The sequence below is a fragment of the Neofelis nebulosa genome, chromosome 6, assembly GCF_028018385.1.
Source record: "Neofelis nebulosa isolate mNeoNeb1 chromosome 6, mNeoNeb1.pri, whole genome shotgun sequence".
NCBI classification, from domain to species: domain Eukaryota; kingdom Metazoa; phylum Chordata; class Mammalia; order Carnivora; family Felidae; genus Neofelis; species Neofelis nebulosa.
In genome coordinates this window covers 81,934,953-81,956,190 of record NC_080787.1, presented here as the reverse complement: position 1 = coordinate 81,956,190, position 21,238 = coordinate 81,934,953, and the positions used below count along the sequence as shown (strand labels likewise).

The following is a 21,238-nucleotide window of genomic DNA, read 5'->3' as shown; positions in this document are numbered from 1 at the left end:
CCCATCTAATAGGTCCCTTGCCTACCTCATAGAGTTTTCCCCCTTGTTTGTTAGTTTTGTTTTAGAAATCAAATATGAGTGGTGTCTGGGTGGCTCACTCAGTTAAGTGTCTGACTCTCGGTTTCGTCTCAGGTCATGATCTCACAGTTTCATGAGTTCGAGCCCCACATCGGGTTCTACGCTGACAGCATGGAGCCTACTTGAGATTCTCACTCTCTCTCTCTCTCTCTCTCTCTCCCTCACTGTCTGACCCTCCCCACTCATGCTGTCTCTGTCTCTCAAAATAAATAAACTTAAAAATAAAAATAAAATATGAAAATGGGGTCCCTAAAGTCTCTTCAGATTTGTGCAACAGCAACAAGAAACAGAAATAATATGCTCTCCAAAGTAAAAGTTACATTCAATACATGACTTCATTAAATCTATAATTGAAAATACTCTAGACTTCCTCCCCAGAGCTATGCTTTCAGAGGACACCGACAGAGTAGTCATACAGAAATACTTGATTTTTCCTGATTATGACCTAAAACAATCACTCTGTTAACATTTTATCAAAAAGAATTTGTTGACAACTATGTGGAAGTTTTAGTGTAAAATGGTCCTCACAAATAAGTAGAAAGACAGTCTGTGTTCATGGACGGGAAGAGTTAATATTGTTAAAATGTCCATACTACCCAAATCCATCTATAGATTCAATGCAATTCCTATAAAAATTCCGGTGGATGGGGCGCCTGGGTGGCTCAGTCGGTTGGGTGACCGACTTCGGCTCAGGTCACAATCTCATGTTCCGTGAGTTCGAGCCCGCATCGGGCTCTGGGCTGACGGTTCAGAGCCTGGAGCCTGTTTCAGATTCTGTGTTTCCCTCTCTCTCTGACCCTCCCCGTTCATGCTCTGTCTCTCTCTGTCTCAAAATAAATAAACGTTAAAAATTCCAGTGGCATTTTTCAAAGAAATAGAAAAACAATCCTCTAACTTGTATGGAGCCATAAAAGACCCCCATGTACCCAAGCAAGCTTGAGAAAGAAGAACAAAGCTGGAGGCATCATGCTTCCTAATTTCAAACTATATTGCAAAGCTATAGTAATCAAAACAGTATGTTAGTGGCATAGAAACAGACACATAGATCAACAGAATACAGAGCCCAGAAATAAACCCATCATATACGGTCAACTAATTTATGACAAAGAAAGCAATAATATACAATGTGGAAAGGACAGTCTCTTGAATAAATGGTGCTGGGAAAACTGGACAGCAACGTGCAAAAGAATGAAACATACAGAAAATCAAGTCATATTGGATTAAAGACATGAATCTAAGACCTGAAATCCTGAAATTTCTAGAAGAAAACATGGAGCAGTAAGCCTCTTGACATCAGTCTTGGTGATATTTTTTTGATTTGACACCAGAAGCAAAAGAAACAAGAACAAAAGTAAACAAGTGAGTCTATAATAAACCAAAGAGCTTCTATACAGCAAAGGAAACCATCAACAAAATGGAAAGGCAACTTGCTGAATGGGATAAAATATTTGCAAGTCATATATCTGATAAGAGGTTAACATCCAAAGTATACAAAGAACTCCTATAAATAAACAGCAAAAACAGCAGCAGCAACAACAAGAACAACAAAACCCAAACAATCCAATTAACAAATGGCCAGAGGATCCAAATAACATTTTTCCAAAGAAGACATACAAATAGCCAACAGGTACATGGAAAAATGCTTGACATCACTTACCATCAGGGAAAGGCAAATTAAAACCACAATGAGGGATCACCTCACACCTATCAGTATCAAAAGACAAGTGGTAACAAGTGTCAGCAAAGATGTGGAGAAAAGCAAACCCTCATGCACTGTTGGTGGGGAAAATAAATTGGTGCAGCCACTATGAAAAATGGTATGAAGATTCTTCAAAAAATTGAAAATAGAACTACCACTGTAACCCCTATCAAAAAACACCAGCACTCTTCACAGAGCTAGAACAAATAATCCTAAAATTTGTATGGAACCAGAAAAGACACCGAATAGCCAAAGCAATCTTGAAAAAGAAAACCAAAGCAGGAGGCATCACAATCCCAGACCTCAAACTGTATTATAAAGCTGTAATCATCAAGACAGTATGGTACTGGCACAAGAACAGACACTCAGATCAGTGGAACAGAATAGAGAACCCAGAAATGGACCCACAAACATATGGCCAACTAATCTTTGACAAAGCAGAAAAGAATATCCAATGGAAGAAAGACAGTCTCTTGAGCAAGTGGTGCTGGGCTAACTGGACAGCGACATGCAGAAGAATGAACCTGGACCACTTTCTTCACCATACACAAAAATAAACTCAAAATAAGACCTAAATGTAAGACAGGAAGCCATCAAAATCCTCAAGGAGAAAGCAGGCAAAAACCTTTTTTTTTTTTTCAACGTTTTTTATTTATTTTTGGGACAGAGAGAGACAGAGCATGAATGGGGCAGGGGCAGAGAGAGAGGGAGACACAGAATTGGAAACAGGCTCCAGGCTCTGAGCCATCAGCCCAGAGCCCGACGCGGGGCTCGAACTCACGGACCGCGAGATCGTGACCTGGCTGAAGTCGGACGCTTAACCGACTGCGCCACCCAAGCGCCCCGCAAAAACCTTTTTGATCTTGTCTGCAGCAACTTCTTACTCAACACGTCTCCGGAGGCAAGGGAGACAAAAGCAAAAATCAACTACTGGGACCTCAATAAAATAAAACGCTTCTGCACAGCAAAGGAAAAAATCAGCAGAACTAAAAGGCAATCAATGGAATGGGAGAAGATATTTGCAAATGACATATCAGATAAAGGGTTTGTACCCAAAATCTATAAAGAACTCATCAAACTCAACACCCAAAAAACAAATAATCCAGTGAAGAAATGGGCAAAAGACATGAATAGACACTTCTCCAAAGAAGACATCCAGATGGCCGACACATGAAAAAATGCTCAACATCACTCATCCTCAGGGAAATACAAATCAAAATCACAGTGAGATAACACCTTACACCTGTCAGAATGGCTGACATTAACAACTCAGGCAACAACAGATGTTGGCGAGGATGCGGAGAAAGAAGATCTCTTTTGCACTGCTGGTGGATCTGTGATTTTATCTTACTAGGAAGTTAACAGTTTAGTCTGCCTTAGTTTCATAAATGGTGTTAGGGCTGGTAGGAATGCAAACTGGTGCTGCCACTCTGGAAAACAGTATAGAAGTTCCTCAAAAAATTAAAAATAGAACTACCCTACAACCTAGCAATTTCACTACTAGGTATTTATTCAAGAGATACAGGTGTGCTGTTTCGAAGGGGCACATGCACCCCAATGTTTATAGCAGCACTATCGACAATAGCCAAAGTATGGAAAGAGCCCAAATGTCCATCGCTGGATGAATGGATAAAGAAAATGTGGTATATATGTACAATGGAGTATTATTCAGCAATCAAAAAGCCATTTGCAACTATTTGGACAGAACTGGAGGGCATTATGCTAAGCGAAATTAGTCAGTCAGAGAAAGACAAATATCATGACTTCACTCATATGAGGACTTTAAGATACAAAACGTTCAAAACGATGAACATAATGGAAGTAAAATTAATATAAAAACAGAGAGGGGGACCAAACCTAACAGACTCTTAAATATAGAAAACAAACAGAGGGTTGCTAGAGGGGTTTGGGGAGGGGGGATGGGCTAAATGGGTAAGGGACATTAAGGAATTTACTCCTGAAATCATGCTAACTAACTTGGATGTAAATTTAAAAATTAATTAATTTAAAAATAAATAAATAAACTTAAAAAATGCAAAAAAAAAAAAATTAAACTACCATATGATCGATCTAGCAATTCCACTTCTCAGTATATGTCCAAAGGACATAGGCACCCCCATGTTCATTGCAGCATTATTTACAATAGTCAAGACATGGAAGCAACCTAAGTGACCATTGATGGATGAACAGATAAAGAAAATATGGCATATACATATGGGTGTGTGTACACACACAGACCCAGACACACACGCGCACACACACGCACACACACACACGCACACACACACACACTGGAATATTATTCAGTCACACACAAAAAAAGAGGGAAACCCTGCCCGTTGTGACAACATGGATGGACCTTGAGGGCATTATGCTAAGTGATATAAGTCAGAGAGAGAAAGACAAATATTGTATGATCTTATAGGTGGGATCTACAAAAATAAAAATAAAAAGCAATTTTTTAAATACAGAGAACAGACTAGTAGTTACCATAGGCAGGGGGTGGGCCGTGGGTGAAATGGGTGAAGGAGATCAGAAAGTACAAACTTATTTGTAAGATAAACAAGTCCCGGGGATATAATGTAACAATATGGTGACTATAGCTAATAATACTGTATCAGATGTTTGAAAGTTGCAGAGAGTAAATCTTAAAACTTCTCATCACAAGAAAAAAGGTTTTGTAACTATGTGTGGTGAAGGATGTTACTTATTGTGGTAGTCAATTTGCAATATACACATACACTATGTGTATGTTGTAAATCACTATGTTGTAAAACTGAAACCAATATATGTTATGTGTCAATTATATTTCAATTTAAAAAGCCAGTTTCACTCAAGAATATCTTTGACAATGCACAGGGCACCTGGGTGTCTCAGTTGGTTAAGTGACCGACTTTGCCTCAGGTCATGATCTCATGGCAGCTCGTAAAGTTCAAGCCCGCCTTGGGCTCTGTGCTGAGAGCTCAGAGCCTGGAGCCTGCTTCTGATTCTAGATCTTCCTCTCTCTCTGCCCCTCCCCCACTCTTGCGCACTCAAAAACAAACATTTTAAGAAATTTTTAAGAAGAGTATCTTTGATGATGCAGTAAAAAGTATTAATTTTACTAAATCTTGATCCATAAGTACAAGCTTTTTAACAATCAGTAAGATGGGATGGAAAGTACATATAAAACACATCTGCTGGATATTAAAATGCATAGTTCTCTCGAGGAAAACATTTACTGATTGAATTTTGAGCTGAACTACCATCTTTTCTTCCCGCAGAACATGATTTTTACTTGAAAGAGCAACTGACTGACAAACTATGACTTTTGAGCCTTAGCTATTTGGCAGGTATTTTCCTGAAATAAATGAAATGGGTCTCTCACTTCAGGAAAACAAGAGCTCTGGTTGCCAAAGATAAATTTTGCATTGTGAAACACTTGTATCTGACACCATGAAGTTGACAGCATCCTAACACTTAAACATATTTCTCATGAGACTGTTGGTGAAAAAAAAATAATAATAAAATTTGTCCTCTAGGAATTCTATCTCTTTTTTAAAAGTTTTTGTTCAGGAGCGCCTGGGTGGCTCGGTTGGTTACACGTCCGACTTCGGCTCAGGTCACGATCTCCCGGTCCGTGAGTTCGAGCCCCACGTCGGGCTCTGTGCTGACAGCTCAGAGCCTGGAGCCTGTTTCACATTCTGTGTCTCCCTTTCTCTCTGCCCCTCCCCTGTTCATGCTCTGTCTCAAAAATAAATAAACGTTAAAAAAAATTTTTTTTAAAAATTTTTGTTCATAATGAGTCAAAAAACTGCTTTGGAAAAGCATATGATGCCAGCATGCTTCTTCCCCACTCTTTTCTTTGTTTTTTTTTGGTTTTTTTGTTTTTTTTGTTTTTATAAGAGACAGCATCTCGAGTGGACAGCATCCGCTCTCGAGCAGAGAAGGGGCAGAGGGATAGAGAGAGAAAATCTCAAGCAGGCTCCACACTCAATGTGGAGCCAGACATGCTGCTAAATCCCACAACCCTGGAATCATGACCTGAGCTGAAATCAAGAGTTGTACGCTCAACTGACTGAGCCACCCAGGTACCCCTTCGTTTTAAAAGCCACCCAGTCCCTTTTAATTAATAAATTCCTCATAATTTGTTCCATGGACATTTTCAACAAGTCTAAAACAAACATAAATTCCACCTACCTGATTTTTTTTTTTTTTTTTACTGGCATTATCAGGAAAAAATCAAGAAGTCTAATGTTGTCTACTCTGTGAATAGGCCCTGTGAACATAGCTTAGGGAGAAGAAATCTACTAAAGTCTTGACTTACACATTTTACGAATGTTACATGTGAAATGCAGCATTTACTTGCACCATAACAATGAGTGGCTTTCTCTGGTGACTGCCTTGCACTTCAGAGCCCCACAGAGGATGGAATTCTGTTCCTTCAGCTAAGACAGCCAACAAGACTGTGATCACCCCTCCCTCGTCTCTTTCAGAATATCTGAATTTGTTGCGGTGCCTGGGTGGCTCAGTCAGTTAAGTGTCCGACTTCAGCTCCAGTCATAATCTCGCCGCCGTGAGTTCAAGCCTTGCAACAGGCTCTGTGCTGACAGCTCGAAGCCTGGAACCTGCTTCTGCTTCAGATTCTGTGTCTCCCTCTCTCTCTGCCCCTCCCCAACTCACACTGTGTCTCTCTCTGTCTCTCAAAAATAAATAAACGTTAAAGAAATGTAAAAAAGAAGAATATCTGAATTTGTTTCCTGAAGCAGATAAAATCCTAATAGAAAATAAAATAACTCACTACCTTACCCAGGCTATAATTAAATTTTTTAAATGAATGTTTACATAAACTTTATGTAATATTGGCAAAAAAAAAGTTTAAAATCAAATTCAAACCTTCAAAAAGTTATATTAATACATCCTTTCAAATAATGTGACTTTAGAAAAGAATATTCACAGATTTCATAGATAGGAAAAATTCTCAGCTCAACATAAACTGACATATTTTATAACCCAGAGATAATACCGATTAACCTATATCCATTCTATAACAAGCAACCTTAACTGTAACTCAGGTAGATTGATGGGAGAAGATTGGATATTTAAAAACAAAACAACAAAAACACCAACTAAGCCAAAAAGAGTCAGATGATTAAGAGAACTCATTCTGACCCTGACTAAAGTTAGCATAAAACAGTCACAAAGAGTGGGGAGACCAGAAAGTTAACTTTCTCAATAGAGTAAGCACCAAAGGGCTTCAACCTGAGATACTGTCTAGAAAAATAAGAGCTCTTCAGTTTGTTCTCCTCCAGAAATAAAATCAGAGCCATTCTGCTTAAGTCCTAACAACAATGACAGTGGCAATAATAAACATTATCTGGGGCCCCTGGGTAGCTCAGTTGGTTAAGCGATCGACTTTGGCTCAGGTCATGATCTCACAGTTATGGGTTCAAGCCCCATGTCGGGCTCTGTGCTGACAGTTCAGAGCCTGGAGCTGCTTCGGATACTATGTCTCCCTCTCTCTCTGCCCCTCCCCTGCTTGTGCTCTTTCTCTCTCAAAAATAAATAAACATTAAAACATTTTAAAAATAATAATAAACATTAGCAGCAACAGCAATTTATTGAGCACATAACTATGTGCCGGGCACTGTTCTACCTTACTTGTATACTGAAGACTATCAATAATCCCACTTTACAGATGTGGAAACCAAGACAGAGAAGTTAAGCAATTTCCTCAAAGACACGGATTGAGTGGCAAAGTCAGGATTAGAACACAAGCATTCTAGTTGCAGAGCCCACACTCATTGCTTATATACTCTACTCGCTGTCCCTCTAGCTCTGAGGATGAAAACAACAATGAGACTTTCAGACTGGAAATTAGCTGAGCATGATCCACAAATGAAAGCTCTGAGAAGATGCTACATAATGGATGACATTCTCTACAACATCCTTACATTATGTGTGACAGTTTCTGAAGGTTCTTTCTTATGGTATCCCTTCCAAACACAGATGATGAAGTCAATGTGAGATTCTTAATCCTACAGATCTACGTGTACTTCAAGATAAACTGATTATAAAATCCTCTCAGTATCTGACTAGTTAGATAAGGCTGATAGCCACAAATCAATGTTAGAGGAACATCCACCTAAAGAATAATTTGATTTAGGGGCGCCTGGGTAACTCAGTCGAGCATTCAACTTCAGCTCAGGTCATGGTCTCATGGTTCATGGGTTCAAGCCCCTCATCAGGCTCTCTGCTGTAAGGAGCCTGCTTCAAATCTTCTATCCACCCCTCTCTCTGCCCCTTCCTCTCTTTCTCTCTCTCTCTCAAAAATAAACATTAAACAATGATTCTAAACCATTAGAATAGCTGATTTACAATCCTCATCTCTGAAGGCAATTAGATAGTTGGCCAGTTGTGAGGACCACAACCTAGTTTCTTGCCATGAAGTAATGTCATCTGGATGTCTTTCTTTCTATTCCCTACAGTGAAGGTAAGGAGAGAAGATAGATCAAGTGCATCCAGAAGGAGTATCAAGTCATCAAGATACGAATTAAAAACACATCCTGTTCTGTCCTTCAAGACACTGGTATTCACTCATATGAAAGAAGTTCACTGACCCTGAGTCTCACAGTTATTGGAAAGTAGACATTGTGTAAAGGTAAACAGTGACCAGTGGGATGAATGTGTTAATTAACTCAATGGAAGAAACACGTTCACAATGTATACATACATCAAATCATCACATTGTACATTTTTAATATCTTACAGTGTTGTCAATTATGTCTCAATAAAGCTAAAAACAAAAACAAACAAACAAACAAAAAACATCGACTGGTAGGAACACAGCTCACTGTCAAGATGCAGTTAACAAACTGTGTCCCCTAAAACCCTAGGGTGGAATGGGGATGTTCCTTGGTGAAAAGGTCCCTCAATCCTTTCACCTAGATACCTGTTTTATACTTTTAGGGTTCTGAGTAAAATTGTATCTGAAAGTGCTCTGCCACTTTTTAAAAAAAGTTTAAAATCACCACTTTACCATATTTTCCAACTATGTGGGGTTACTGTGTGGCTTGTTCAATAGATCTAAAAATACTAGAAATAGGGATGCCTGGGTGGCTCAGTCAGTTAGGCATCCAACTTCAGCTCAGGTCATGATCTCATAGTTTGTGAGTTCGAGCCCTGCATCAGGCTTTCTGCTGTCAGCACAGAGCCTGCTTTGGATCCTCTATCTGTCTGTCTGTCTCCCTCTGCCCCTCCCCCGCTCACTCGTGTGTGTGTGTGTGTGTGTGTGTGTGTGTGTGTGTGCACGCGCGCACGCGCATGCATGCACATGCGCGCTCTCTCTCAAAAATAAACATGAAAATAATATTTTAAAAATAAAAATACTAGCAATAAAAATCTTTTCAACCAATTTTTGCAAGAACAATTACATAAAAATTATTTGGCCAACTACCTGCCAAAATGTACATTAGATACTTGCTTTGCATGAAAACAATACAGTATTACTTACATACACACACACACACACACCCCTGCTTAACTACAGCATACTAACAATCATTCCACTGAGCACCAGAGACAATCAACAACTACACAAATCAATTCCTATCAATATTTTTCATTAAAATAAAAATCCAGCTTCCCCATTTCTATTTTAGTTCTCAGCCCAACATATGCAATATAAACCGAGCAGTTATTAAGGCTGCCTCCTGTATCAGTAACCTGATTCTACCTTTTGTTTAATATATATTAAACAAAATATATAAATATTTTTAATATTTATGCCCATAATGTATAAAGTAGTTGCATTCTATGGAAAAGGCCAGATCTTATGACATTAACTCACCAAAATGATCTGAAGGAAGGTCTCATATTGCCGCATATTATACAGTGCTTCTTTTAACATATATGGCTGAAGTTCCATACTCAAGAGTGGGTTCTTTGCTACTGTCTCAAGGATGGCTGTGTAGCGGTATGCCTGGTCCTGCGCAATCTGAAGTTGGGAATCGATGTGTTGAGTGGTGGCTGGGATTGCTTCCTGTAGAATAGCTGGCACTGTTTTTAAAAGTATATTGAGAGACATGAAAGAATCTACAAAGAAGAAGAAGCCTACGAAGTGGTTGCATTTTGAGCATTAAATTTAGTTAGTTTTTTTCCTTAACCAAATTAATAATAAGAAGGTATATATTTCATATATTTCTCCCTACACCATGAAATAAAGAACTGGGCGGGGGGTGGGGGGGGTGAAATCTGTCCAAACAAAAGACATTGTAGAGCAGATCAGCTTTTGCCACTAAAATATAGAAGAATCTAAAGAATAGATAGACTTTGGTATTATGTGCTACTGATCATGTACCTCTAGAAAAGGCATATTTTGTTAAAAAAAAAAAAAAAAAGAAAGGGGGGAAGTATGTGACTTAAGAAACTCATCAGGATATTGGGGCACTGGGTGGCTTAGTCAGTTAAGCATATGACTTCAGCTGACAGCTCAGAGCCTAGAGCCTGCTTCAAATTCTGTGTCTCTCTTTCTCTCTGCCTTTCCCCCACTCACACTCTGTCTCTCTCTCTCAAAAATAAACATTAAAAAAAAAAAAAAGGAAACTCATCAGGATACCGAAAAAAACAGAACAGTCTAGCAAGATAAGGAACTTTATAAAGAATAGGAACTTGAGGGGCGCCTGGGTGGCGCAGTCGGTTAAGCGTCCGACTTCAGCCAGGTCACGATCTCGCGGTCCGTGAGTTCGAGCCCCGCGTCAGGCTCTGGGCTGATGGCTCGGAGCCTGGAGCCTGTTTCTGACTCTGTGTCTCCCTCTCTCTCTGCCCCTCCCCCGTTCATGCTCTGTCTCTCTCTGTCCCAAAAATAAATAAAAAACGTTGAAAAAAAAAATTAAAAAAAAAAAAAGAATAGGAACTTGACTTTCTAGAACAGTTTTTAAAACATAAAAACTGACCCTGTTATACTAGATAAGTGATCTGGTAAAAAGATACTAACATCTTCTCAGTGGGCCTACATGTATACCAAATTCATAAGGAAGTTCGTTCTACTGAGTCCTTAATCAAGTATTTCATGAGTGCTTTCAAACTTACAGATGGTGAATGCATTAAGTATGTAACAGCACAGTAAATGCTCCTGGATTTGCAGATTTGCAAATATCCCCTCTTATACCTTTGCATTCTGTTAATTGCATCAGCCACTGTTTTCAGGGTTATTTTTATTTTTTTAATTGGTTATTTGACTTGGAATAAAGAACACAGAGCCCATTGAATTAAGGAGGCTGGCCTCGAGGCAGGCTCCTCATTCCTTCTACTGATTCACTCTCCCCCACTAGCTTCGTGGTTTATGATACTGCAAGTCTTGCCCCAGAAAAACTAAAAATTACCATCTATTATGAAAGTAGTTGTGCCTAAGGTAGAGTCAAAACTGAACACCTTAAATCTAAGAATGCCAGCGGAGTACTGTACGTTATTTTCCTCACTGTGCAGGTTAGATTTTAAACCTGCATAACTTGTAGACTTAACCTAAGGATATACCTACAGTCATCAATGCCTTCTCCTCCTTTTCCACAGTCTCGGTTAAATAAACGAATCCCAGTAACAACCATGGTAAGTTCTTTCAGTTGGCGTTCTTTGTCCTTCTTAGAAAGTGTTAGAAACGTCCCAAGCTCAGCCTGAGGGAAAATACTCTGTAGGGCAGCTAAAACAAACCACAAAAAGGACAACAAAATGGTAGAATAAAGATATCAGATCCTAAACTATAGCGTTCTTTCAGCAGAAAGTTGAGAGGCCTGTCCTTACAGAGCTACTTATATGATTCTTTGCATTTCTGATACCTGGTTACAGAATATATAACAACATTTATCACATCTCAAAGCTGGGCTCCTGAAAATAATGCCATTGCCTTGTGTCTATTTTCAATAATTAAGCACCCATCAGTAATTTTTGACAATGGGCATTAAAACAAGCTTTCTAATTAGAATTCTGAATAGAAGAAATCACTGCTTTAAAATAATTGTGGAAGAAAGCCAAAAAAGACTAGAAATCTTGCGTCTTCCTTACCTTAAATTATCAAAGTGGGCAAATACTTCCTGAGGCTAAAACAGCGTCCTTTTCCATCATCCATTTTAGGTGACAAATGCAACGCCTTTAATCAATATGAAATCTCCCTTTCCAACAGTCCCCATTACCTGATCAGCCTGGCACTGTTAATCACACTGCCAGTGTTTCTCTCATGAGGAATGATGGATCCCTGGACATGTGCAGCTCCAAGAAAATTAACAATATGCACTTTCCAGAGGTGCTACTTGGGTTTTAGAGTTAATAAACACTGTACAAGGAATCTGGCTAAGTTTTAACCTCTTATTTGTGCTGATTTTTTTTTCCAGATAAAAAGGGAAATTCAGTCTTCAATACTTTTAATTTAACAGCTTTTACAAGATATACAATGTTCACATCTTTTCACATATGGAATGGGAATCATACAGATTTTTTACCTGTTGCCTCTCTGACAACCTTGATATCTGTAGGGGATCCCAGCCCAGAACGTAGTAACACATAGCTGACAATCTTTCGGTAGAGGCTTTCCAATTCTTCTCTAGTGCATGCTCTGTTATCTGTAATTTCTCTGATAACAGAGCCTAATCTAGACTCCAGGATTCGGTGATGTTCTTCAAGAAATTCCTCTAAAATTGGCAAAGGACAATGTTCCACATATTTGACTTAGAATTCTCATCACAGAAGAAAGTAGGACCAGAGGAAAAAAATAGCTTGGGTATGGCAACTCTATTGCACAAAAACAAGTGTTTTCTTAAGGTGTAATAATCACAATAAAAAATAAACAGTGGTCAGTAAGTAACCTCAAGGCAAAAATCTAGTAGGAAAGATTATTACAGTGCTTTAAATGGCATGTTTTTTCAAAATACATAAGACTTTCAACAGACAACCCAACAGTAATATCTAAGAGGGCTAAAACCTCCTAATTAAGCAGGAAAAGCATAAAAGACAATTTATAATATATATATATTATAAACACACATACTAGAAACATATATATATATGTATATATAGAAACATATGTATATATATATGTTTCTAGTATGTGTGTTTATAATATATATATATTATATATACACATATACACACACACACACACACACACACACACACATATATTTACACTACATGTAAGCCCAGGTAGTGTACTATATGCAAGCATGTATAGTATAAATATACATATATGTAAATATTCCTGTTCGATTATTTTAGGTCTAGATAAATTTACTTTGAATAGCATTACTGGTAATCTGATGTTGCATTGAGAATTATATCCCTCTCCCCTCTTCCTGTGATATGGTGAGGACTAGGCCTAATTGTGGCAGAAACCACAATTCACGTAGGACAATTCTTGCAACTAACTCAGTAAGACATCCCATTTTACTATTACAAGGGCAATAATTAACATACCAACCATGTACAATATATATCTAAACCCTTACCACAAAAACAACTGAGAACTTTATGAAATTTAAAAATCTAAATTACAATTTCATCAATTCCATTATCACTTTAAAATTTCATTATTATTAAGCAAAAAAGCAAGATATGTAATTTATATATGTAGCATAACTGCAAGTTCAATACACTTCACCAAATGGTTAATAATAATGGTATTGCAGTGGGGCAGAGGGAGTCTAGTCTATAGAGGAATTTATTTTCCTCTTTCTCTTGTTTCCAGTGTACCTTTGATGTATATATTAAACTACTTACATAAGGAAATAAGTTCTAAACTTCAATTTCCCATCATTCATTTCATTTTGGGATAGTTACCTAATTTAGGTAAGCACTATAAGATAATATAAAGCAAAAACAAAAAAATTAGCAAATGAGAAACTCTTAACTTCAATGGGCTGATTGTTTTAATTTCTAATTATAGTGTTAGCAATAAAATGGTTAAAGCACAATGGACTTGGAAACATAACTATCATAGGCATAATAATTAGACTTTACTTTTAACACTCACAAAGGCCATTAATGTTTTTCTCATTGAGCATATCCACCTTCATTACATTCTTCAAAGTTGGAAAATTTTTCAAAAGATAGACTAAAAAATTAAATTAATCACTGTCAACCAAATGAAGCCCTTATTACTTGCAATACAATATGAATCCTTTAAAAAGGGTATCAAAATAGGTAGCATGTTACCTCGACTTGTATAATTCATATCAAAGTAGACTTGCATCTTAATGGTGTCCAGGGATGGATTTTTACTATCCAATAGCCGAGATACACAAAGCTAGAAAAGAATATCCCATGTTTCTGGTTATATTTTCTGAAATATAAGTATTTCCTACAGTTATTTTCAAAAATTAAGAGAAACATCAAGGCAATGGTTTCTGACATTTATCCACCAATAGCCCCTTTTATTATTTTGCTCTTTGAGGACTTCATGCTTCACAGTTTACCCCACCACAACGTTTATTAAGTAATAAGTTATTTCCCTGAGATCAGCAATATCACCATATGCAGGTGGCTAATAGTCTAGTCAAAGGCGAGAAATCTGACCCTTTGGTTTGTCTATCCAGTCTGGATATGAGTAAATGCTCCACGAAGCTTAGGCTCCTGTCCAGAGCTCATCTAGAGCCCCTCATTACTATTTATTTGAGCCTCTTAAGCAACACTCATTCTTTGCTGATTTGGGGGGTTACTTTTATTTCATAAAAGGCTGTTCCTCTCTCACAAAATCTCTTTGGTTCTGGTTTCTATTTCAAAATTTCCTCCCCTGGTCTGTTTTCTCCCATTTTCCTCCCACATAGATGGCCCATTCTACTTCTCTTTAGATTAGATGATCAACCTGACTTCTTTCTCTCTTTCCTATCTCACCCCTTAGGCTTTATATATGCAGGCAGCAGACATAGCAGCGGCAACACCCTCCTTGCACCTTCCTGAGCACCAACCCTGCTTTCCTGGGAGGACGGAGACTGAATATAAGACCAAGGCCTGGAACCTGTGCTTTTATGGAGTCTGTGCACCTAGATCCCTCCAGGTGGAAAAGTACTGTTCTAAAAACAAACTTCCTTCACAAATACAAAAATTAACTCATCCACATGATTTTTAATTGAGAAAAAAAGGAAACAATCTTTGTCCTCTGAAGCAAGAGGTACATTGATAATTTATGTACCTGTCACATTAAAAGTAAATTGAGTTTGATTCTTTTTAACTTAGGTAAGTTAGAGGAAAAAAGAAAAACTCTTCTTGAGCCCTGAAAAAGAGAAAAATTTATTTTCTGCCTCTCCTTGATTTTCCTCCAGATATTTCCAATAAAATTTCTGACCGACCATCACGGCCATTTCCCCTATTGCTAAGAACAGGTTTCATACCACATTTAAAATCAGCACAGAGGGCTCCTGGGTTGTTCAGTCAGTTAAGTGACCGACTCTTGATCTTGGCTTAGGTCATGAGCTCACAGTTCATGAGGTCAAGCCCCAAGTCAGAGTCTGCACTCACAGCGCTGAGCCTGCTTGGGATTCTCTGTTTCCCTCTCTGCCCCTCCTCCACTCACGTTCTCTGTCTCTCAAAATACATACATACATACAGACAGACAGACAATCATCACAGAAAGACCCAGCTCTAGGCTGCCCTGCGTAATCATGGCATCTCTACTGCAAAATCATCCTAACAGCTCCAGGCTTCCAAAGCTCTTCCTGATCCCTCTGGAAGCTGCATATAGACCTGCGCTCCATTGTGTGAATTGTTGGCTATGAGAGACGATGGGTGATGGGGTGATGAAAATTTTCTCTGCCATTTGCTTGAGCCCAGGAAATATCCATACACCAGCTTGGGAAAGCTTGTTTATAAAGTCCTTTGTGTGAAGGAGGGAATTAAAATTAAAATCATTAAGCCTGGGAGAAAAAAATTATGTTCAATTTTTAGGAAATACATTTAGGAATATTTACAAAATAAATATGTAAGCACCTATATCCAGTGAGTCAAACTCAAAACACGTGAAAAAACTAATGTCTAAAATTTCTGCCTTCTTTGGTTCCTAAAACTAGTTTTCAGGCAAATATACTTTATTTCTAACTATGAATTATTTGCTAGAGCTTCAATTTTTCCTTCAGAATTGAAAAGCACAAATTACACTGAATCAATAATTATATGAATCTTAATTTAGTACTATGTAATTTTATACTGTATGACAAGTCAGTTAATAATGTTCTTGATGTGGGGTGCCTGGGTAGCTCAGTCAATTAAGCATCCCAACTTTGGCTCAGGTCATGATCTCACAGTTTGTGGGTTCGAGCCCCACGTCGGGCTCTGTGCTGACAGATCAGAGCCTGGAGCCTGCTTTGGATTCTGTGTCTCCCTCTCCCTCTGCCCTGATTGCACTGTCTCTCTGTCTCTCAAAAATAAATAAACACTAAAAGAACTTAACAAATAATAATGTTTTCAATGTAACATTAGATTAATAACAAGAGGTCTCTCTTGGGGCGCCTGGGTGGCGCAGTCGGTTAAGCGGCCGACTTCAGCCAGGTCACGATCTCGCGTCTGTGAGTTCGAGCCCCGCGTCGGGCTCTGTGCTGATAGCTCGGAGCCTGGAGCCTGTTTCCAATTCTGTGTCTCCCTCTCTCTCTGCCCCTCCCCCGTTCATGCTCTGTGTCTCTCTGTCCCAAAAATAAAAATAAAAAAAAACATTGAAAAAAAAAATTTAAAAAAAAAATAACAAGAGGTCTCTAAAATACTGTGAAGATACCGCTGCCTGCCAATATCCACACCCGTCCTTCCTAATAGCCCCAATCTGGACTGGGACAAAGATTTGTTCTGTTGAAAAAAAGAAAAAGAAATCAATGTCCCAGGCTCACTTGCATTATCATTCTGGTCAATAAATGTAAGCACATGAGAAAAGTTCTGAGAAAGCTATTACTTTCTTAATAGAAAGTGACAGACCCAACTGGCACACACACTTTGCCCTTTGCCCTCTTCCCTCACACCTACCTAGAGATGGAGTAACTATCTTGTAACCATTGCATGAAAGCCTATACAGGATGGTGGCCCAGGAAGCCAGGAAAAACAACCTATGTATCTCTAGACTTTATGAGAAACAATACATTTCACACTTGTTTCTACCACTAGTTGGTAGGGTCTTATTTCATGAAGCACAGCACTAATGGCTAACACAACTATTGTATTCAGAATTGCAAAGAAATAATTTAAAATTTGAGAACTGTTGTATAACCACCTTAACAAGTTTCTGTACGTCACTTTTCATGAGAGTTCTATCCATGTTAAAGCCATTACTTGGGTCCAAGACAACAGCTTTCACCTGTGAATAGGAAAGAATCTATTAAATCATTTTATCTCATATAATTATGAAACTATTTTGTTTCCATTTTTTAAACAGCTGCCTCCTGATTACTCAGGGGTCGATTATTCAGCTGATTTTATCATCCAATTCATCAGCACCTTCATTACAGGTCAAAGAAAGGAAGCAATAAACATCAAATTTGAATATGGTGTTCACAAAATTATATGGAGAAATAACTTGAAAGCAGTGAGTAGACTCTAGATAGGGAAACTATTTGAATATTTTATCACATTTTTATTGTGTATCATTAAAACAAAAGCAAGAACATAGAGACCAAGGCAATGAGTAATTTTTACAAAGGTGAACAAAAATACACGTTAAAACTCTGACGTATGACATAATTGATGTTTCCAAAACCAATCAAGATCTTCTAAATCAGTTTCTATATATCTAGAACTGACATGCTTCATTGAAAAACATTTTTTTGCTAACTTGTCCAATGGTCTCAATGTTTGCAACTGAATAACATTTAGGAAAGCTTCACAGAATTTTAAGAGCGAAATGGGTACCACTTAAGGCTATTTTTTAATAAAGCAGTAATTCAAAAAAATATTCATTCTTACCATAAAAGCTGCCAGAGTTTCAGAAACAGTCTCTCCATGGGCTGCACATTCTTGTCCTATTTCTCGAATGATATTCTTTATAACACTTTCTGCCTGAGTGGGAGGCATTCTATCTAAATAAAACAATGTTTTTTTTAAGAATTATTATTTGAAATGACTCTATTCAAAAACCCCACCCCCACCCCCAGCCAAGCTTACAGACAAAATTCACAGGTGGCTGCACTTGGCCCCGACTCTTTGTTTTCCTAGGTCACAGGGCCCTCCCTACACTGTCAGAAAATAGATCCCAACTATAAAACATATTCTTCTCTAGCCTGACCACAACCCTCATCTCAGACAAGCCCCAGACAGAGCCCCAGGAGAAACCTGCTGCCTCCTGCTCTACCTGGACAAGAATTGACCCCCTCCCTACCTCCCCACACCCACCATGGGTACAGGTGCAACCCTATCACATCCTAAAAGAAGAAAAACAAACAAACAAAACCCTTAAAAGTCTCAGCCCAGGGGCGCCTGGGTGGCTCAGTAGGTTAAGCCTCTGATTCTTGGTTTCGGCTCAGGTCATGATCTCACAGTTTGTGAGTTCGAATCTCGTGTTGGGCTCCATGCTGGTGGTTTGGAGCCTGGTTGGGATTCTCTCTCTCCCCCTTCCTTCTCTCTCTGCCCTTACCCTGCTTGCTCTGTCTCTCAAAATAAATAAACTTAAAAAAAAAATTTTTTTTTAAAAGGCCCAACCCAAAAGAAGTCCCAGCGACATCTCTCTGGATATCTGGCCCCTCTCCTCCCGTGGAGAGTAAATAAACTCTGTCCTGCCTCTAGCTCTACTCTTCGTGCAATTCTTTGCCACCCTAACAGTATTTATATATGATTTTTTCCTCTTTAGATTTCTTATTATATTTGTAAAGAGTCATACAATTATTTATCTCAACTTATTAGCATGCATTAGCATCTATAAAGATAAAAAACTTCTATATTTATAAAAATGAGGGATTTTGTTGATGACAGAAAGAGCAATCAGGACGTCAAACTGGGACTGAAATATTTTCAATTTTGTGAAAATGACATAAGTAGAGACATTTTTAAAATAGAGCAGGAGCAGCCATTTCAGGGGAACTGCCTCACACGTCCCCTTCTCTGAATCTTTGAACTAAGCCAAACTGCCAACATTCCAAGTCGGCAAGAACAAGAAAATCCTGTTTGAAAAGCATGATGATAAATACAAACTTTTGACTAGTGACTACTTCACCTGACCAATGAATGAAGTATAAATCTAGCCCTGCCTGTCAGCACCAATGAGCTCTTTTTTAAAAACTTACCTACACTTTTTTTTCCATAAAAACCCTGAGGCCACCTCCTTTAATCAGTACACTATTTGGGTTTCTACCTAAACCTGTACACCCCTGACCCCAATCATTTTATCCCAAACAACCGCCTTATCCCTTGAACTGGTTTGTTTTTGGGTTGACAATTTAAATGATAGTCACCAAAAGCATATTTATATTTTTTTAATTGGATAACTAAACATTATTGGGGAGGTAGATATAATGAGAAACATCAGGCCTATGGGCAGATGGCAGATTACAGTTTGAAAGAGGAAACGCTTATGCCACCACATTCACTAAATGATCTTTAATAATTATATGAGACTCTTGGAAAACAATTCTTGCTTGGATCATCTAAATTCTCTTTCCTACGCATCCAAGTTGGAGTTTGGACTTTTGATTAAAAACATAAAAGAAAAAAATCAAAATCTATTATGTGAAATATCAAACAATTTTTAAATGAACTCCTAGTATTAAGTATTAATTCCATTTACTACAAACCAGTAAAGGGTGGTAGGTTTTAATGATTATTGAGTTTTCCGATCTTCCTAAGCATCCATCAGTAACTGAGCACAGGATTTCTTTGCATGTAGAGAATAACAAAGACAATTCGGGTAGATAAAGCTAACTCTCAGCATTATTTGTGTTCAGATAAGGTCGCACTTGGCATTTTGTCCAGCAGAACCAGACTGCCTGGGATCCACGGTGACTTGTTCATTTTCTTTTTTTTTTTTTTTTTTGAAATTTCATTTCCTTGGTTATTTTTTTTTCAATATATGAAATTTATTGTCAAACTGGTTTCCATACAACACCCAGTGCTCATCCCAAAAGGTGCCCTCCTCAATACCCATCACCCACCCTCCCCTCCCTCCCACCCCCCATCAAACCTCAGTTTGTTCTCAGTTTTTAACAGTCTCTTATGCTTTGGCTCTCTCCCACTCTAACCTCTTTTTTTTTTTTTTCTTTCCCCTCCTCCATGGATTTCTGTTAAGTTTCTCAGGATCCACATAAGAGTGAAAACGTATGGTATCTGTCTTTCTCTGTATGGCTTACTTCACTTAGCATCACACTCTCCAGTTCCATCCACGTTGCTACAAAGGGCCATATTTCGTTCTTTCTCATTGCCATGTACCTGAGACTCTGGACATTTGCTTCCCCTCTCCGTAAGCCGGCTTCCTCCTCTAAAAAATTTGATGAGACTACTACCCTCTCCCCAGAGTTGTCCCAAGACCGAAGTAAGTTCTACACACTTAGTGTTTAAAACAGCACGTGGCATAACGCAAGCGCTTAATACGTGTAACTAGTATTCAAAAAGTGTTAGTTGCGCGTGTGCGCGTGTCCGTCTGTGCGTGCGCCCATGTCTGTGCGCGTTCCCGAGTGCCGTGGGCCCCGCGCAGGGGGTCACTACTGACTCCCCTCAGTACCCTCCTCCTTCCCACTTGAAGCTCTACATCTCCCGACATCTGGCCTTTAGGGGTGCGAGTAACACCCCGGAGAGACCCGAACCTCTGATGCCGGCTCAGAGCGAGTTAGAGGTCTGACCTGCGGGCCTGGGAGACTCCGGCCGGAAGCAACCTGTTTCCGCTCAGCCTGGGCGCAAGGAAAGGAGTTCTGACCGACAGGTCTCAACCGAGGCTGCACAGAGAGTCTCCAGCCTCAGGGGCTCTACCCGCTGTCCGTGCTCCCTCCTCGCGGCTGAAGGGCGCAGAGCCCCGGGTGGGGTCACCGTGGCTTGGAGAGCCGGTGGCCAGTCTATACGATGGTTTCCCTCTTTCCCCGCTTTGCGGGACTTCAGGGTACTCCACGAGGGCCCGGTAACCATGGAGATGTAACGCTGGGCCAGCATGGGCGGGGCCGGCATGGGTGGGACCAACGTAGGGAGGCGTGGCTGGGCCCAAGCTGCAGATTTTCCCGGGAAGGATGGGCAAGAGATTTTAAAAACCGAAACAGAATATGGAAGGTCCTAAACCCGAAGTAGACTACAGGTTCACTACACCTCAGTGGTTAATTGTATCAAAACACAAGATTTCCTAAAAAAGAGTACTTACTTTTGTGAAAAATTAATAAAAGGAAACGTCACTAAAAGCGCAGTTGAGAGGCTAGAAGGGGAGCCTGGTAGGGGGAGCCTCTACCTCTTCACCATTAAATTATAGGAAGAATTGTCAGTTACACACTTCAACAAAAGAACCCTCAAAAGGACAGAATCATCAATTACAGGCCCCAACAGAGAAAGATGTAT

The 21,238-nt window shown here is 39.1% G+C and overlaps 1 protein-coding gene across 9 annotated transcripts in view; it reads right to left on the bottom strand.

Annotated features, from left to right (window-relative positions):
* CFAP206 (cilia and flagella associated protein 206) overlaps positions 1 to 21,238 on the bottom strand; it is a 47,054-nt gene that overhangs the window by 22,439 nt on the left and 3,377 nt on the right. Inside the window, exons 1-7 of one of the 9 annotated variants that reach the window (XM_058734660.1) lie at positions 20,542 to 20,815; positions 17,681 to 17,793; positions 16,992 to 17,075; positions 13,958 to 14,048; positions 12,250 to 12,438; positions 11,295 to 11,453; positions 9,606 to 9,814 (exon numbers count right to left, since the gene is read on the bottom strand). In XM_058734660.1, coding sequence (XP_058590643.1) covers positions 9,606 to 9,814; positions 11,295 to 11,453; positions 12,250 to 12,438; positions 13,958 to 14,048; positions 16,992 to 17,075; positions 17,681 to 17,788 — 840 coding nt within the window. In that variant the 5' untranslated portion in view covers positions 17,789 to 17,793; positions 20,542 to 20,815. Of the gene's footprint in view, positions 1 to 9,605; positions 9,815 to 11,294; positions 11,454 to 12,249; positions 12,439 to 13,957; positions 14,049 to 16,991; positions 17,076 to 17,680; positions 17,794 to 20,131; positions 20,279 to 20,541; positions 20,816 to 21,238 lie in introns of those variants that run through there. The other 8 variants (XM_058734661.1, XM_058734664.1, XM_058734665.1 and 5 more) reach the window with 8 other exon arrangements.